The 18,569-nt window shown below is 34.0% G+C and overlaps 1 protein-coding gene across 4 annotated transcripts; it reads right to left on the bottom strand.

Moving 5' to 3' along the window:
- Positions 1–7,452: 7,452 nt before the first annotated feature.
- LOC108216842 (MADS-box protein SOC1) lies at positions 7,453–15,794 on the bottom strand. 4 transcript variants are annotated; one of them, XM_064091107.1, is made up of 8 exons: positions 15,730–15,794; positions 14,879–15,085; positions 10,449–10,530; positions 10,029–10,090; positions 9,827–9,926; positions 9,292–9,333; positions 9,055–9,096; positions 7,453–7,800 (listed from the first exon to the last, which is right to left on the bottom strand). In XM_064091107.1, exons 2-8 carry the CDS (start codon positions 15,058–15,060, stop codon positions 7,675–7,677), a joined length of 636 nt encoding a protein of 211 aa, XP_063947177.1. In that variant the 5' UTR covers positions 15,061–15,085; positions 15,730–15,794; the 3' UTR covers positions 7,453–7,674. The 4 variants fall into 4 exon arrangements, with proteins under 4 accessions (XP_063947177.1, XP_063947179.1, XP_063947176.1 ...); XM_064091109.1 differs by lacking the exon at positions 15,730–15,794 and adding an exon at positions 15,389–15,637; XM_064091106.1 differs by lacking the exon at positions 15,730–15,794 and adding an exon at positions 15,239–15,382.
- Positions 15,795–18,569: the final 2,775 nt, after the last annotated feature.

Here is an 18,569-nt window from a genome sequence, read left to right as displayed (position 1 = left end):
AGGAACAAATTGCTAAGTTACAAGCTGAAGTTTCCAGAATGATTGCGAAGAATGAAAGATTGAAAGGTGCACAACTTGTCACCTTACAGAAGATAGTGGAGGAGGAGCCATCCAGTTCTTACAGGGATGAGCTCAAAGCAGATATCCATGGTTTAGCTGTCGAGATGAGATCCAATCATGAGCTTTATATGGCCAAATTTGATGATATCGACAGCAAACTGGATCAACTTCTCAGGAACTCCAAGTCTGATGATCCAACCTCCAGAGAGGATCCCTCAACTAAGGGGGAGAATAGAGACAAAGGAGGAGAAGACAAAGGGAACATCTCCAATCAAAACAACAAGGGGAACACAAACACCAATACTTCTAATTCTGCACCTGGCATAGAAACTGAAAAGTCTAAAGACAAGCAACCCATGCATCAACAGGATGACAATTATGATGCTTATCCTAAGGAGATGGATGATGATGATGTGTTTGATGCCACTTACTGTCAGAATTAGGAAGATGGAATGTTTGATGAAGCCTATCTGTTCCAGACTGAGGAGGAAGCTGTAGATCTTGAACATGAAGAGTTGGTAAGGAAGTTTAAGATGGAAAATGAAGCTAGGAAGCGAAAGCTCAGGGACTTTCAGCAGCTCCTAGAAGATAAGCTGATAACAGAAAAGGAGATCAAGAAGGAAAAACAGAAAATCTATGATGCTGCCTGTGTGCAGAAGAATCTTGATATCAAGCACAAAGTTGGTAAGAGTTGGGACATTGCTAGAAGAATCATTAATGGACCTCAAAGGGAACCCTTCGACGACAGTATATTCATGTCATTAATCTATGATCTGAGGGAGGTAAACCCTGATGAAGATGTTTTTATGCATGCCCTCTCTTTGGAACTCTGGTACTTAACTGTGGCTGTCAGGAACTCATTGGATGAATGGGAGCTTATCATTTACACAAGGAGAAACAGAACATTCAGACTCTCAGTTGAATCTCTCAAGTCATTCACTGTAACTGAGCTCTGGGTGCTTCGTAACAAAGTCAGGAGAAGCTCTAATTTGAATGAACTCCTTCGAGACAAGCTGATGGAACATGCTGAATTCAATAGTCCTCAGGTTGTCAAGAATCCTTACTGTGTGAAGTTCAATAATGACGACATCATAAACACTGTGTATCTGAATGATGAAGCCTTCCCAAAGTACCCTGTCAACCATCCGGTGTTGGTATCCACTCTCTTAAGAACCAAGGGCTTCGCTTCTAAAGCCAAGGCTGATGCAGATAATGTTATAGATGACTATTGTCTTCGGAATGGTATTTCTAAATACACAAGGAAGATGAAGCAAGTCACGAAGACTCAGCCTGCTGACTTTAAGGAGGACCCAGTGGATCTGGAAGTGATGCACCAACTGGCTCTAGCTAATGAAAGGAAGAAACGTGGTGAAGCCACTACTGCAGAACAGCCAACCAGGGATGAACCTTTAACTCCTGTCCTTCACAGTTCTGACACTGAGGAAGGAGAAGTTGATCTTTAGATTATATAGGGTATTGTAATATATGTTCTAAATGAACACCCCTTTTGTAATCTATCTTTAGTGTTTTAATCTGGTAAATGTTTAATGAATACCAGAAATTTTTGCTATTCATCTTTCAATGTTTAATCCTTTGTCTTATCAGTTAGTTGAGTTATCCTCTCGATAATTTGCATGTTATGTTAACAAACAAATAGGGGTGGATCGAAAGGCACATGTTTAGCCTATTTGTATTTAAGAGGTATTAACTCAACTCTGATAAGAAAGCAAGTAAATAGCAAGTACTGTTAACCGGAATCCGTACGAAGAACGTCAAATGATTTATTGAAGATTTTATGTCAGAAGAATTTCAGGATGCTGCTACAAACCACTGGAAGAAGTTCATTAATATGATCAAGCCTCAGTGTACAAATCATCTTTTGTAGCACGTCCAGAAGATCAGAAGGAATAAAGTGTAAATACTTTATTTATTCGGAAGATTCCATATTGTGTCAACAAATGAAGAAGAACTTAAAGAAGACGAAGAATCGACGAACAAGCCACAGCCTAATTGTTTAAATGACAAGGAATATTTGATTCAGCTAGTTACAGATTAACCAGACAGTACATTTGTGTATCAGCTCGTCAGATTAAATATTCTAAGTCAAAAGAAGGTAGTCGTTCAATCAAGTCGAAGATCTTAATTGTTCAAAGAAGACTGAAGACTCTGCTGAAGAGGAAAAAGGATAATTGATTATCTAATTAATTATTTCACTTCTCAAAATAATTATATTGGATGTGTAATTTATTTATTAAATTAATTCTATCTCGAATTAATTTAATTTATGAATTTATGCATTTAAAATAATTAAGTGAATATTAATTGGTTAATTAATTAAAGAGAAATTGGATCGTCTACTTGAAAAACACAAGGAAAGACAATCTATTTGATTGTCTACTTGAAAAACAACAAGGAAAGACAATCTAATTAATTGTCTAAGTGTTAAACCACAAGGAAAGACAATCCAAGGCTTTATCTTGTTAAAATCAACAAGGTAAGACAATCTAAGGGAATGTCTTGTTGATTTAAGCAAGGTAAGACAATCCAAAAGATTGTCTTACCGCTTTTCCCCCTTGTACCACACTGCAAGACAACCTTTCAGATTGTCTTACCGCCTGTAGCCATTGTCTTGCCTTGGTAGCTTGCAAGACAATCTTTATGATTGTCTTACCGATTGAAGTGCAGCAAGACAATCTGAGAGATTGTCTTACCGCACTTCCAGATTGTCTTACCGACCCCTAGATTGTCTTGCCCATGGATTTGATTGTCTTATTAGTTGTAGACAATCTATTTTATTGTCTTACAAGGCCTAAAACACCAAGGCAAAGTGCCAGATTGTCTTAGCAAGCTAGGGATAGTCTTTGCCACCATTGTCTTACTAGTTCAAGGGTTTTGCCTATAAATATGGATCTCCCTCATTCATTTGTTCTAGTTCAAAGTATTGTAAAGCTTTCAAGTTGTGCTAAACTTGCTATTCATTAAATCCACAATTTACTGCACTTTGATCATTCGGTTGTTTTGTTCCGCTAAGTTAGAATACTTTATGTCAAATTTATTCTACGAACTAGTGGACATTAAAAAGAACCATATTAATTATATAACGACTTTCACATTGTTATATTAATTAATTAAAATCTGATTAACAAATTTATATTCAATCAGATTATTCCGCCGCGATTATTTTGTGACGATTGTATTCAACCCCCCCTTCTACAATCGTTCCAGGACCTAACAACATTATTCACATCAACTAACATATTCTGAAACCTCACATTATCGATATTATGTCATTTTATAACATTATTTATCTAATTTGGTTGATGAAACATCACTGTTTTTATATTTCAACTTTTTTAAAAGAGTGAAGTTCTGATATTATAAAAAGTTATTATATTTTACAGTATTCCACCACTTTCTCAAGTTTATTATCATTAATTGAAAAGTATTTAATAACGTCACAGTTTTTTAGTTAAGGTTGATTACTTCTTCTACTGATCTTCAGGGACAAGCGATGAAAATGAGAGGTAAGGAAGACGTAGCTTTCAAAATCATTTTTATTCTCTTTTATTATTTATGGAAATGAATGAGATAATATTTATTTGCCAAAAAAAATTATTTTTACTAGTCGGGTACTTCCAAAATAGAAATTTGTTATCTTTTAGGAGTGGTCATAAACTGCATAAATCACCTGCACCGCATCACCGAGTGTGTTTTTTAATTTTCATGATGCGGTTACAGATTGAATTTTTGACAAACTACACGATACACATACAATATAGGTTGTGATTTGATATATTATTAATGCGGTTCGAACCGTACTGTCCCATCAATAACATATATAAGCATATTTGTAATTATTAAATAAAATTATATTATATACGTATATTATTTGTAATTATGTTGGGCATATATTTGTTAAACAAAATAATAATTAATTATTATGTTATAAATTTAGCATTATTATTATACTAAATTTTCGTAAAACAATTATAATATAATAATATGTCTCTTAGTACTCATTGATATTATATTTACATTTTTGTATATATTTTTTATAGTCGTTGTAACTCTGAAATAAACAACTCTTTTCTCGAATAATAATCGCTATGTGGATTATTAGCTAGGTCAAATCACTGGATAGAATTAATCATGACTTACTTGGAAAAAATTTTCTAAGGTAAAAAACCAAAAGCTACCCGAGTTCAATTTTGAGCTATCTCTTACTTGGAAAAATTTTTCCAAGGCAAAAAAGCAAAAGCTACCCCGGTTCAATCATGACTTACTTGGAAAAAAATTTCAAAGGCAAAAAACCAAAAGCTACCCGGGTTAAATTTTGAGCAATCTCTCACTTGGAAAAATTTTTCCAAGGCAAAAAAGCAAAAGCTACCCCGGTTCAATCATGACTTACTTGGAAAAAATTTTCTAAGGCAAAAAACCAAAAGTTACCCGGGTTAATTTTTGAGCTATCTCCTACTTGGAAAAATTTTTCCAAGGCAAAAAAGCAAAAGCTACCCCTGTTCAATCATGACTTGCTTGGAAAAAAATTTCTAAGGCAAAAAATCAAAAGCTACCAGGCTTAAATTTTGAGCTCTCTTACATGGAAAAATTTTTCCAAGGGAAAAAAGCAAAAGCTACCCCGGTTCAATCATGACTTACTTAAAAAAATTTCAAAGGCAAAAAACCAAAAGCTACCCGGGTTCAATTTTGAGCTATCTCTTACTTGGAAAAATTCTCTAAAGCAAATACATGTAAAGCAATCCCGTCCAGAATCATGTCAAGCAATCCCGTCCGGACTCATGTCAAGCAATCCCGTCCGGATTCATTCATACTCTATTACTTAGAAAAAAATTTTAAGACAAATATTTGTAAAGCAATCACGTCCGGACTCATGTCAAGCAATCCCGTCCAGACTCATGTCAAGCAACCTCGTCCAGACTGATTCATACTCTATTACTTAGAAAACTTTTCTAAGGCAAATATTTGTAAAGTAATCACGTCCGGACTAATGACAAGCAATCCCGACCGGACTCATGTCAAGCAATCCCGTCAGGACTCATGTCAAGCAATCTCGTCCGGACTCATTCATACTCTATTACTTAGAAACCATCTATAACGACCCGGATCAGATGATGAGAGCAAAAATCTCCCCTTGTCCAGACCAACCCAGACTAAAGGCAAAAAGCAAAATCTCACCTCTTGTCCGGATCAACCTGGACTGGGGGGGGGGCAAAAAGCAAAGCTTCACCTCTTGTCCCGATCTACCCGGATTGGGGGGCAAAAGCAATCTACCACCCCTATTCCGGATCGACCCGGAATTGGAGGGCAAAATAAATCTAACTCCCCTAGTCCATATCAACCCAGATCAGGGCGCAACAGAAAATTACTACTCCTAGCCCAGATCAGTCCGAATTAAGGAGCCGAGGTAAATTTTTGCTCCTACTCCATTCTCGTCCAGATTGAAGATAAGATTCGCATTATTCTCTACTCCTTCACACAGAAAATCTGAATAAGGGAGTGGGGGGCAAATGATAGTATATAATCCAACCCGGCTGTATTCTCGAGGTCCTAGGCCAAGTCTGGTCCAGACTCAGCAGAACCCTGGGAGAATAGTCCACCCACTCTAGAACATGATCATAAAGAAGCACCAATTCGGATTGGTGAGAATAGTTCAACCATGTCCTGACAAGTATCCCAATCCGGATTGGGTTACCTCAATCCCGCCAAGAACCGGGAGCAAGACCAACTCCAACCTCGGTTCGAGGGACCAACAATGCAAGGACGCAATCCCGGAGGTGCACCCAACCCGAAGAGAATTCCATGACCTTGGAGAGGCAATCAACCCGGGTTGGTGGACACCAGTCCTGCCAGAACGTAGTCTGGATATGAACCGGGATCCAAGCTCAATGGTCAGCTACTGACACTATGAAGACAAACCTCAGAACACTCCAAAATACTATTCCTTAGCTGACACCTGCACAGGTGTTAAGCATCCAAGCCCTACAGATGGACGGCAGGATCCAAGGTACACATCCTTAAACCCTAATCCTTGGCCTATAAATAGACCAAGGATGAGAGGCTTAAGGATCTTCTTTTCCACACTCTCATATTTCTCACACACTCCAAGCCACCATATACAGCAGCCATACACCTTCACCCACCACACATAGATAGCTCATTTCCCGTCTATCTATTTTCCGATGCCTGTACTCATTCTCACGCCGGAGGCGCCGCGGGGCTCAAACCCCCCTCCGGTGTTGTTTTGCAGACACCCGTCCAGCAGCTACACCGCAAGACACCACCAGAACGGGATTTGGTGTTATCACCCAGAACTTCTGAAATGCTCATTTAGATATGTAAGATTCTGAATATGTAATTCCATAAGGGGTCTTTCTAGCTTATTAAAACAGATTAATTAATTTCTTATGCGATGAAAAGTTTTGATTGGTGGAGATTAGTTATATGTCACTTGCTCAAAAGTCTGTTGTTTGTGTGCGACTAGGGATGGACATTCACCCCGCCCTACTAGACCACGATCCGTTCCGGGCGGGGGAAGTTCCATAAAAAATTCGAGGATCGGGGGTCGGGGATTCGTGTCTTCCCGCCCTGATCCCCGACCCCGATCGCATATATATAAAAATAGTAATATATTTATACCAAATAAATTATTAAAAATAGATAACTTTTATAATATTATTAAAATTAAAAAATAATCTTTATTTTTATTGACCGATTATAATTATATTGTAATATAATATATATTTTAAATTTTTAAAATTATCTTTTATTTATATTATAAATCGATTTAATATGATTTGATGTTGAAAATATGAGATAATATTATTTTATTAGTATATAAGGAGTTAGTAGTTTATTTTTTTATTGAAAAAATATATTATATATTATAAAGTTAATTATTCTTTTAATTAAAAAATAAAATTCCCCAAATTCCTGCGGTGATCCCCGTTCCCCGTTCAGGGCAGGGATCGGAGAGAAAAAAAAAATCCACGTTAGAAGTACGAGACATGGTCGGAGATGTGTATTGAATTCAGGGATTGGGGACGGGGATAGCACTCCCCTACCCCGAAGTGCCCTCGTGCCCATCTCACGTATGACCACAAACATAGAGACACACATTATAAAATCAGTTCCATAAATAATATAACGAATTTTCTATGGTGTGCCCACGGGCACACAATAGTCACTAACTTTCATGAAAATACTAGCTCCTGATTGGTGGATAGGTAATAAATGTTTGTGGCCTCCCTACATTCACACTAATTCCACCAATCAAAATAGCCCATTTTCATAAAAGTTTGTGATTATTGTGTGCCCTTGGGCACACATTAGAAAGACCGATAATATAATTGCATTACATCAGCTGGCAGACTAGCATTATTTATTATTATATCTGCAGCTGATAATACTTAAGATAAAAATACTAGGTCAGGGGCAGAACATAACATCACTCAGCAGACTATCTGTTATCTTTAAACTGAGTAGTGAAATTCAAGTACTTTTTCTTGGATGTTCCAAAACTTGATTTGTGAAAAGGGAAACAGGTGCAAGCCCACTTTCACAACCAGCTGACCTTATTTATCATCTGTCATATATATGCTACATGCTTGATATCTTCTTTCTAAGTCCAATGTAGAGTTCAGTTTCCACATCTGAATTTTCAGTCTCGGTGGAGGGAGAGTATTCCTTGTCTTCGTTTGATTCTTGCGGTGGTTGAAGTTCACACTGAAATTAAAGTTCATAGAGATCAGGTAAGTGTTTCGACTGCACGATTACACTAGGTAATACAAGAGCAGGATAATTTAAGTATATTCCACTTGGAAGCTTGAGAGGAAACAATTTTGTAGGCAGACATTATCTTATTATTCTGGTTTCGCAGAGGCCCCGGGCTTGTGATAATTGTATTGATTATAGTGATCAAGCGTTGCAGAATCTCTGAGAATTTTTTAAAGCTAGCTGTATGTATTAGCTTTGTTCTGTTGCTCAGTTCTGAAACCACAGGTAATTGCCACAGTATAGATGATATCTACAGTTCTACTTCTGTATTAGTTTGTATTATACAGTGTATTTATTTTAAGGATTAATTTGAATATGCACTAAGACTTTCATACAGTCATTATTTTGTTCAGTTTAAGACAGAAGAATCTTTACATGATCTCTTTTGGCTATGACATGTTTTTTTTTTTTTTTTTGAGGAATTATTGACTATGACATTAATCAATGTTTCAGAAAGATCACTTAAGCCCGAGGTTTTACCAAATTAGTTTATATGCTCGAGAGCATTCTCTCATCCTACCCCAATCCTGGTGCTTGTATTCTTACTAAAAATAGTAACATTTTAAGTTTATCATCTAAAAACTTACTACATCCCATTCCCCATTTCTATCTCTATAATGTTTTCAATTACTTCATTTTCTCACTTCTCTTTGCAAATTTATTTTATTTGTATTTTTCAAAATGCTTACATAGCATAGCGTTCTACGTTATGCAAGAACATAACTTACATAGCACATCATTAAATACCATAGGATTTTAAAGCATAATTTAAAATCCCAATTGAATACCACGAGATTTTGTGGCATAATTTGAAATCCCAATCGAATACCTCGAGATTTTAATGGATTTCAAACAATCCCAATCGAATACCCTCGGATTTCATGAATGCAAAAAAATGCTTTAAAATCCCAATCCAATACACGCCTCTAAGCAGTGTCACTTAAGCACCATTAAGCACCCTTCTGTAGTAGTACACCCTATCATTTCTCACTCCTCTTTTATGTATAAATATTGTTAAGATATGAAATGGGGATGAATAGTAAGTCCCCAAATTTGGGGACTCATTTTTTAGTCTTTAAAAATTTCTGAAATATAGAAAACATGATATAAACTCGTCTTCAGCTAAAACTCATAATTTCATAAAAAATATAGGGATGGGGAACCCAATAAGAATGCTCTGATTGAGGTAATATATACATTTACCTTGGCGGATAAGATTGCATTATCTGCTGCTAGGGTCTTCTCCTGCAAATTTATCAGGCAAAACTGAAGGTGTTAGAAAAATTAGCTATAATTAAACTGCCTTAGCTATAATTAGCTATTAATTATCACTTCCAGGTAAAAAAAAAAAATTCAAGATTAGTTTTTGGAATCTAAAACTTTGAAGAAATGAATTAACTGGTACTGTAAGTTTCTGTTTTTGCCTTTATTACAGTTTACCTTTTCCTTAAGTTGCTCAATCTGTTCATTGTAGACCTTCATCTGTAATGCAAAAGTACAGACAATGAGGAAGACATATTTAGATGTACATGATATTCAATGACCAAAGCTACAGTTCATGAACTATCAAACCTGAAATATGTGATTATATTAGAATTTAAATCTAAAACTCTATAGCATACTTGAATCTTTCAATTTGGCTTGGCCTTTTTCAAAATGAATAAATTGTCAATACTTAGTTTACTTCAGTTCTAACAGTACTCAAAGCAGGCGAAAAAAGACCAAGTTACTAAAGCTGGGAAAATACGTTCAACATGTATAATCAAGATCCGAGGTTATGTTAATCAATATGCATGTTCTTCAGGACGAAGGCGTACTTGCTCTTAGTTGTGTTGCCCTCACTCCATTTACATGAGGTCAGAGGCAAGTGTTCAACGATAAATCGACAGAGTTTAGAAGTGTAAGTTTTTTTATTTGATCTAAGAGCATCTCTATATGTAACATTGTTAGAATAAATAACAAGAGGAATAATAACCTTTCTATCTCTTATGGTGCACACACTCTTCTCTAATTGTTGTTCAACTTGCTGTATCTCTTCTAAGGTGCATGATCCCAGACCTTCTCCCAATAGCTTACTGCAATATTTAATTTTAATCAAGCTTGAGGAGAAAGTAGGTGATTTTCATGAAAACATAGAAAAACCAAAATTATTAAAGTAGGGTAGATTAATTATGTACCGCTTTGCAACTTCAAGAAGCTCTATCTTCTTTGCCAAACAAGCTGTTTCAAGCTTCAAATGCTGTCATTTTGAGGAAAATTATTCTAAGAAACATCTCTAGCTAGCTACTTTCAAATATCACAAAGACCTATCAAAGATTTATCCATATGCGGGGTATATATATATATAGTAAGAGGCATAGGGGGTCACGTGTACCCTCTAAAATTTTTTTTAACAATTTTCACCATTCTAAATTTTACAAAATTATAGAATTACTCTAAGGACATTTAAAAATTTATAGGTGTTTTCTCAAAATTTGTTTGGTGCCCTCAAACTTTGCATCCTAGATCAGGCCCTGTCCATATAGAATGATTATACTAAATAGTCCTTAGCAAAATATCAATATATGATCAGAGGCCCATTGATAGCAAACACTGACCTGCATATCTTGCACCACAGGGGTCTTGTTACTGTGAACATCTTTGGTGCACTTCCTGTAGCGCTCTATCATGTCGTGCATGCTGCAATACTTTCACATTTAGTACATACTTGAACAACCGATAATGAAAAGAAAAGCGATCAAGAAGTTCGCAGAAATATTTTTATTCCTAATAGAAGTTGGTTCAGGGACAAGTAGAATCTATTCATCATATATATTATTCATATAATTTATTTACTCCCTCCGTCCCACCCATTTCTTATCGAATGGGTTGGGCACAGAGGTTAAAGAAATATCTATAAAGTAATGGAAAAGAGGAATAAAAGTGGGTAAAGTGGTGGGACCCATTGAATGTATAAAAAGAAGATAGTGGACTAAAAGTAGTGTGAAAAGGAAAGAAAAGTGGAGAAGTGGTGGGACCCCTTGACTATTTTTGTTAAGTTTTGAAATGTAAAGAATTGGGTGGGTCCCACCCCAAAAGGAAAGTGTAAAGAAATGGGTGGGACGGAGGGAGTAATATATATTTATTAGAGAAAAAGAAAGATTTATTATATTAATATTCAAGGATAAGCTACCGGCTAGTCGGCTACTATGAAGGTGCTGCATGAACTTATGTATATATACTGTGGATATATCCCTTTTATCCTCCATAGGGTGACTAATTCAGTAATCGAATAAGCAAAAGGAAATTATTCCTTCTTACACCAGCAAATCTATCCATAACCTTTACATGACAAGTGAGATTTTTTTTTCTTACATCAATATATTTCAAAATAGAGGTAATTGCAATTCGGACCTCTTAACTTTCGTTCAAAAACGATATTGTGGCATATTTTTGGAAACTCAAATCGCACGCACTATCTTTACATTTCAAGAACGATACGCACCCTCTCCCATATATTCCGATAACTTCCATTAAAATAGTCCTTCCGTCTCAATTTACATGTCCCTTTTACTTTTCGAGGAGTCAAATTGACTAATTTTTGACCAACTATTAGAAAATATTTATTTATTTTTTTAGGAAATAGAAAGTTACATATTAAAATAGAGTAGATTTGCTTTTTTGATGATATTTTTTTAAAATTTTATAAATTTTTATTCTTACTATATTTAAATGGGAGAAAAATTTATTGCCAATAATAAATCATAATTTTAAATTAAATAAAAATAAAGTAGGAAGTTGTGTTAATTTTTAAAGCAGGACTATTTGTGCAATACTAACCTATTGTATCGTCCTTTTGGTTACGTCTTAATTTTGACCTTTGTTATCGTGCTTATTTAGTAGCATTGTTATATTGTTCGCAACATCATTTATTATGTTCACCTCTTTATTAAACTTATATGTATTTTTGAAATATATTTGATAAAATCGTATGCTCCTTTTTTATCCCTCCGATATATTTATATTGTGAATAAAAAAAATTTACAAAATGATTTTTACAAAGATGAGAGGAGAAATTGGTGAGCCTTTATAGAGTGATTTATGTTCAAGATCTTGGTGAGTTTTAAATTTAAAAGATTTTAGTGTTGTCCCGGATGTTGAAGATTCTGCTATGTATAATATTTTTGGTTAATTTGTATTTGTATGCTAGAGTTTTGTATGTAACATAAACTTCTATTATGATAATTTCATGTCTTTCTTTTAAATTTTTTTGTTGATATGTATTTGTGTAGTAGAGTTCTATACATGTGGCGTCAACTTCTATTAGATTATATTCATAAATGTATTTTTATATTAGAAATATGATACCTAATGTGATTTATTTATTTTTCTAAAAATTTATATGGTCTTGAATTAGAATTGATAAACATATGTTTTGAATTAAGAAAAGAAATTATAAACATGCAAGCAGAAAGTAAAATTTGTTTTGGATTAAGAAAAGATTTTTGTGTTCGTTCATCACATAAATTCGGCTTATAAATTTAATATTGTGCATAATACTTTTTTGTTTAATATGTTGTTAAAGAAAATATATTAAAGAAAATAATTTTGTGACGGTGCTATTTATATGCTTTTACAATTAAAACTGGTAGGAAATATTTATTTTGAATTAAAAAAATCATAAATATGTGAAAGATAGAATTTGTTTTGGATTAAGAAAAGAATTATTAGTATGCAAGTAGATATCGATTGCCTTATATAGAATAGAACATATTTTTGTTCTAATATAACGGTACTATTTGTTCTGTATACGATCTAACAGATGATAAACTTTTAGTAGTAAGAAGACCATGCAACCATACAACCAAATTATCTCCCTTACGCTTATTATATATAAGTATATAATAAGGGAAAATAGATTTTTTTGCCACCCAACTTATTGTGTCTTTAGAAACTTACCACTGAACTAAAGTTTTTTTCCTTTTACTCACTGATGCTAGGTTTGGATTTTATTTTAGTCACTTACTTAGTTTCAGATTTGATTCCTGGCATTAGGATAATTTTTTGCGGCATCATTAATACAAAGTGATAGTATGTAATATTTTGATAATGTTATGAATATTTATATCTTTATATATAACAATAATAACATAAAATGAGCCAATAAAAAATTAAAATCATGAGAAATCATATTAGAATTCTAGAAATCCATTAAATCATCCATTTGGAATCAATGACTTCAAAGAATACATCCTCTCTAATAAGATAAAGTCAAATTGAGTGATACACATGCATCATCTTTCACTATTAAAGCCTAAGATCTCTCAAAATTTGTCATCGTAAATTTTAATTACTTTATCTTATGACAATTTTGAAGATAAAGATAAATAAATAGAGAGTAAACTTAATCTTCAATGATTGTCTTCTATAATGCATCATTTTATGTTATTATTACTCCGTCCGTCACTCTCATTTCTTTAGAAAAATTTCTATTACTTAGCACGCACGTTAAGACTCTTATAAAATATAGTTTTAGAGCTTTATTTTTGAGAGTTTCTTTTTGTGTATAAAAATTGAAGCTCTAAATTTTTATTCGGAAGAAAAGATAAAATAATTAATAAACTACATCTTTTAGAAGCCGTAAAATGCGTGTCAAACTCTTATTACCCAATGTAAATGACCTTTGGGACATAAAAAGTACTATATATGAAGATATAGAAATATATCAAATCATCAAAATATTACAGACTACCACTATATTTTAATAATGCTTCAAAGTATTTATAATGCTAATAATTAAATCCGAACCTAACTTTAGGGACAAAAAAAAATATGAACCTCACATTAGTGAGTAAAATAAAAAAATTTATAGTTGCATGGTAAGTATCTAAAAAAAACAATAAGTTTTGTGACAAAAAAAATCCATTTTCTCATCAAATACGGATTTATGGTGTGTCCTTTTTAACTAGTTGGACTTGGATTATTTCAAGATATTTATCTTCCTTGTGACATTTCTGATACTATAAACTTTAAAATTCAGGAGAATATGAATTTTATTTAACTCATCGACGTCTTTGGTAAAAAGTGTTGGATTTAAATGAATCCAGAATATGCAAACAGCCTAATTATACACATAATACAACTGAGTCATCTGAACACCGCAACAACCATGAAACTATTGTGAAGGTCAATTGTAAAGTTATCATTTTCGGAATTGATGTAGGCTGGATTACTCGAGAAGCCTTTGTATTCATTTTCAATTTGAAGAATTCTTGGATTCAGTGTGTTAAGCAGTCTGGAAACAATGCGGCTATTTGTTTAGCTCGTTTTATTGTTTATCAGCGTGATTGCATGGGATTTGTCCCAACTAGATTTGTTTTAATTTAATGGAATGAATTTGCATTTTGTCAAAAAAAATATACATATAATACTTTTTTTAAAAAATAAACTATATGATTCGAAATTGATATATGAAATCAAATCAAAGTTTTAGACGTATGAAAATGAAATATTCATACAAATTATTATAAACTTTTTCAAACACAACAAAAAAGGATTCTCTAAAAGCTATGGCTCATCAATACAGGACTCTCTTTTCTAAAACTCAAGTCTTAGAAGTATATATGGTCTGAGTACCAATGTCTTAAATCAATAAATCTCAACCTGCTAGTGTGCGGGGAAGCAAGTTTTGTAAGACAGGGCTTTATTAGAGCACACAAGATGGAGAAGCACTTGTAACTTGAACATTTGGAAATACAGTGCACTTTCTTATTATTACTTAAATATAGATGTCATATCAAAATAAGGCAAATCTAATTAAACTTAAAATGTCTGAGAAAAAGAAGCAAGAAAATATCATATAATTTTCATATACTGCAATCTATTTATTTAAGATTAATATGTATGATATGCACAGCTGTTGCATGCGAATGCACTTATTCATGGAACTTACTAACAACTAAAGGACATAAATAATAAACAATTGATCTCATGTAATCTATGAAGGTTTATACACAAATAGAGAGACAAGCATATAACATATACATACCTTGAACTGGCAAATTCAAAAAGCTTGCCTCTAGTTGAGAAGATAATCAAAGCAACCTCAGCATCACAAAGCACAGAAAGCTCAAAAGCTTTCTTCAGCAGTCCGTTTCGCCGCTTGGAGAAGGTCACTTGCCTGCTTGTAGCATTCTCTATGCGCCTCATCTGAGTCTTTCCCCTCACCATTTTCACTTGACTTCTATATACACACCTTCATCAAAACCAAAGCCAAGATTTGTAAATGAAATCGAAATTTACAAGAAATTAAAATGAAACATAAGACACAAACAAAAATAACAAATATCAACAACACAAGAGAACCAAATGATGAATCATAAGTAAAGCTTACACAAGATCTAGCTACCTATATGTAATATATCTATAAATAGATATAGAGATATATTTATGCTAGAAGAAGTAGCAGAAAGAGAAGAAGGTTTTGGAAAAAACTAGGAAGAATAGGGCTTAAAAAGGTAAGGTTCACAGAGAGAGAGAAAAAGAAAGCTAAATATACCAAGATATATACACACAGTAGGCCAAGAATGGGTGAAAGAATAGGTGTATATGCAGTGATATCGGTGCTTTTTACCAAATATTTATTGTTATCTGAGCTCAACTGTTCTTAATCATTCACTATACCAAACCATCCATCCACTCCACCCAATAAAACAGACTATATATTTAGAAAAGATTTCTCCGGCTAAGGCTAAAATATTTATTACGGAATTTATAACAAAACATGCTATTTGCGACGTAACATATTACAAATGATCAAGAAAAAAATGATAACACATCAAACAAAAAAGGAGATGGAGTTATGTGTGTTTGTGTGATGGAAATCTGGAAGGGGCTAACCTTTAGCTTTTTATGGAGAAACAAAGATAAGAAAAAGAGATGGAAATGGAAGGGACTGAATGAATACAAACATAAATAAGGAAAGGCAAAAGAGGGCATAATCAAAAAAAATCTGTGTCCGTACGAGAAGAGCTTGTGGCATGTTTGGAAGTTAGAGATTTGGGGTAAAATTAGAAGTTTGGGGTGGTTTAGAGGCTTGACCATTTAGAATCCGCTAATATAAGTGTTTGGTAGTTGGCGGATTGAAATAGAGGTTTGGATCCAAAAAGCTAATTTTGAAAAAACTATTTTGAAGAGTTTTTTGGGTTAGAGTATTTGGTTTGTGTCAGAAAAAACTAATCAATCAGCTATTAATCAAACAATTTTATGAGAAACAGCTAATTCAATCCGCTAGTCAAAACATATATTTCAATCTGCTAATCAAAATATCGAATTGAATCCGCTAACAGCTAACCGCTAATCTCCAAACAAGGCATGTGTGTCTAAAAAGTGACAGTACAACGTAGGTAGCCAACTGGACCAAGGGGAGGTCGAAAACGCATTGTGGGGTTTTTATGGTTTGTTAATGGCTTGTCAACATTTGTGGGACCGGAGGGGAAAAAAGGACATACATGATACATGTGGGTTGTGGGTAGACCCGGCCATTCGGGCGGGCCGGGGCGGTTCGGGCCGGTTCAGACGGTTTTCAAACCGTCACCGGTAGAACCGTAACCGGCACGCCAATACTGGCGGTCCGGTTCGGGCCGGGCCGAGCTGGAAATTTGGAAACCGTAACCGTGAAATACGGTTCACACGGTTCTGGCGGGCTGGCTGAATCACGGTTCACGCGGGTTGCCTTCTGAGCTGTGGCCACTCAATTTTCTTCTTAAATACTTTGTCATCTTGTGGCCACTGAATTGTTCGTTGATGACATGGACGAGCTAGTATGCTAATAGAATATACCGTCTTCATCACTTTTTAATAATGGAGGAATAATTAGAGGTTTACAAATTCTGATGAATTATTATTTTTAATTGATTTTTTTTGAATTAAAATTTTGATTAAATATATTTATTCGGAAAAATAAAATTTCGAAAATAATATTTATAACTACCCGATAAAATCACTTAAAAGTATGTGCCAAAAAGTCAAACGTCATATATTAAAAAATAAAAAGAGTATTTACTAAATTGGTAAAAAAAAAATCAACTAATCTTGAATATGTGGGTAATTTACTTAAGATCGGTGCGCTCTTACGTGCAAAGTTTCTGCAGCTTATTAATAAACAAGTTTGGATGTGAAATGTGTCAACTGTAAAACAAGATACTATTTGAAAAGTTCCATAATCATCTTTATTATATGGACTAATGAATCTGTAGCCCACGCGGGTCGCGGTTCACCGCGGGCTTGCGGTTCGACGTGGGTTACCGGTTTTGACGTGCCGGTTTATACGGTTCGCGAATCGAAGATTTTGGAACCGTAACCGGCTCGTCGTCAACCCCGGTTCGTGCCGGTTCGTGCCGGTTTCAAACCGGCACATGAAAATGCGGGCTAAAAGGCGGTTCGGTCCGGTTCGGGCCGAGCCAAACCGCCCGAATGGCCGGCTCTAGTTGTGGGGGCCTGCTGTAGTACTGGAAACCCTAAGTATGAGGTCCTGAGAGCTGCTGCCTCCTTTCTTAATCTGGTTGTTTTCCAAATCAAGATGCTAACTGAGATGTACACTTCTACTTGCGTCCCAACAATTACTAGGAGGCTTAAGTCATTTCTCCTTTTATCTGAAAAATATCTATTTGTGTAATAAGTCAGAAGTTTTAAGCCATAAGTTAGTTTGAGGTATTTTTCCGATGGCTAAATTTTTTTAAACTTTTTTCTTGATAAAAATTACTTCAATATCATAAGTTACTCATAAATCATTTATATTTTTATTATTATATTTTTAATAACTCATAAGTTATTCATAAATCAAAATTACCAAAATAGACATTTTAAGTTGCCAGCTTATATCAAATAAGTCACGTTGAGTCATAAGTCACGTTAAGCCATAAGCTGAGACAAACAGGCTCTAGGTGGAATCAGCTCCGGACTCAGCATGTATTTTAAAATTTATAAATTTAATTTATTTTTAACAACATTTGAATAAAAAAGATTAAATATTAAAATTTTATTTATATAAAAAATTTAGAAATTAGATTATAAAATTATATGTTGTATAAATTTTAAAATACATGTGTTCTAAATGAGGAAGTAGTTTTTTCTTTTTTGTGTTGTCGGCTAACCATGTATATCTTGTTTTATATGTGTATCATATTTTCAGGTTTCCCCTGGTCTAATAGTTTAACCTGCAAGTCCTGTACTCCGGTAGTTTTAAATAAGAACACGTTTTCTTACAAAAAAAAATAAAAAAATAAGAACACGTTTATACGCAACACATTGTCGTGAGTCGGTAATATCATATACGATCATCGGTTTTGTATTGCAATCATTTCTATTTAAATATCTGGACTCTGGTTAATTTATTTCAAATTTGAATGATTTAAGCTTGGTTTTTTTTTTTTTTATCAAACTTTTTTTATATCCATAGTATCTGTTCGATACCTGAATTCTGATATAGGTGAAAGTCGAACCAAAGACTTTGGAGACGATTGAAGTATGACTTTTATTTAAATCTTAAATAAAAGTTAAAAGTGAAAATTACATTATGGATCGGTCACTAAGGTATTTGTTTTATCTTTTCTTCTAGTTCCAAGATTGAAAATCAGATAGTCCCGCTTTCCGAATCCGAAAATAAGCCGAAATAAACTGGTCCAACCGCAATAATTTGGATAATCCACAAGTCCACCACAGGTCCCATATTGATTTGT

This window comes from Daucus carota, chromosome 4, assembly GCF_001625215.2.
Source record: "Daucus carota subsp. sativus chromosome 4, DH1 v3.0, whole genome shotgun sequence".
Taxonomy (NCBI): domain Eukaryota; kingdom Viridiplantae; phylum Streptophyta; class Magnoliopsida; order Apiales; family Apiaceae; genus Daucus; species Daucus carota.
This window is presented reverse-complemented; position numbering and strand designations above follow the sequence as displayed.

Bases quoted from the DNA above. Each gene is read 5' to 3' on its own strand.
- LOC108216842 (XM_064091107.1), bottom strand. From the start codon at position 15,060: ATGGTGAGGGGAAAGACTCAGATGAGGCGCATAGAGAATGCTACAAGC. The intron at 10,531-14,878 runs GTATGTATATGT...AAAGTATTGCAG, and splicing joins TTTGAATTTGCCAGTTCAAG to CATGCACGACATGATAGAGC. The intron at 10,091-10,448 runs GTCAGTGTTTGC...TCAAAATGACAG, and splicing joins CTGTGGTGCAAGATATGCAG to CATTTGAAGCTTGAAACAGC.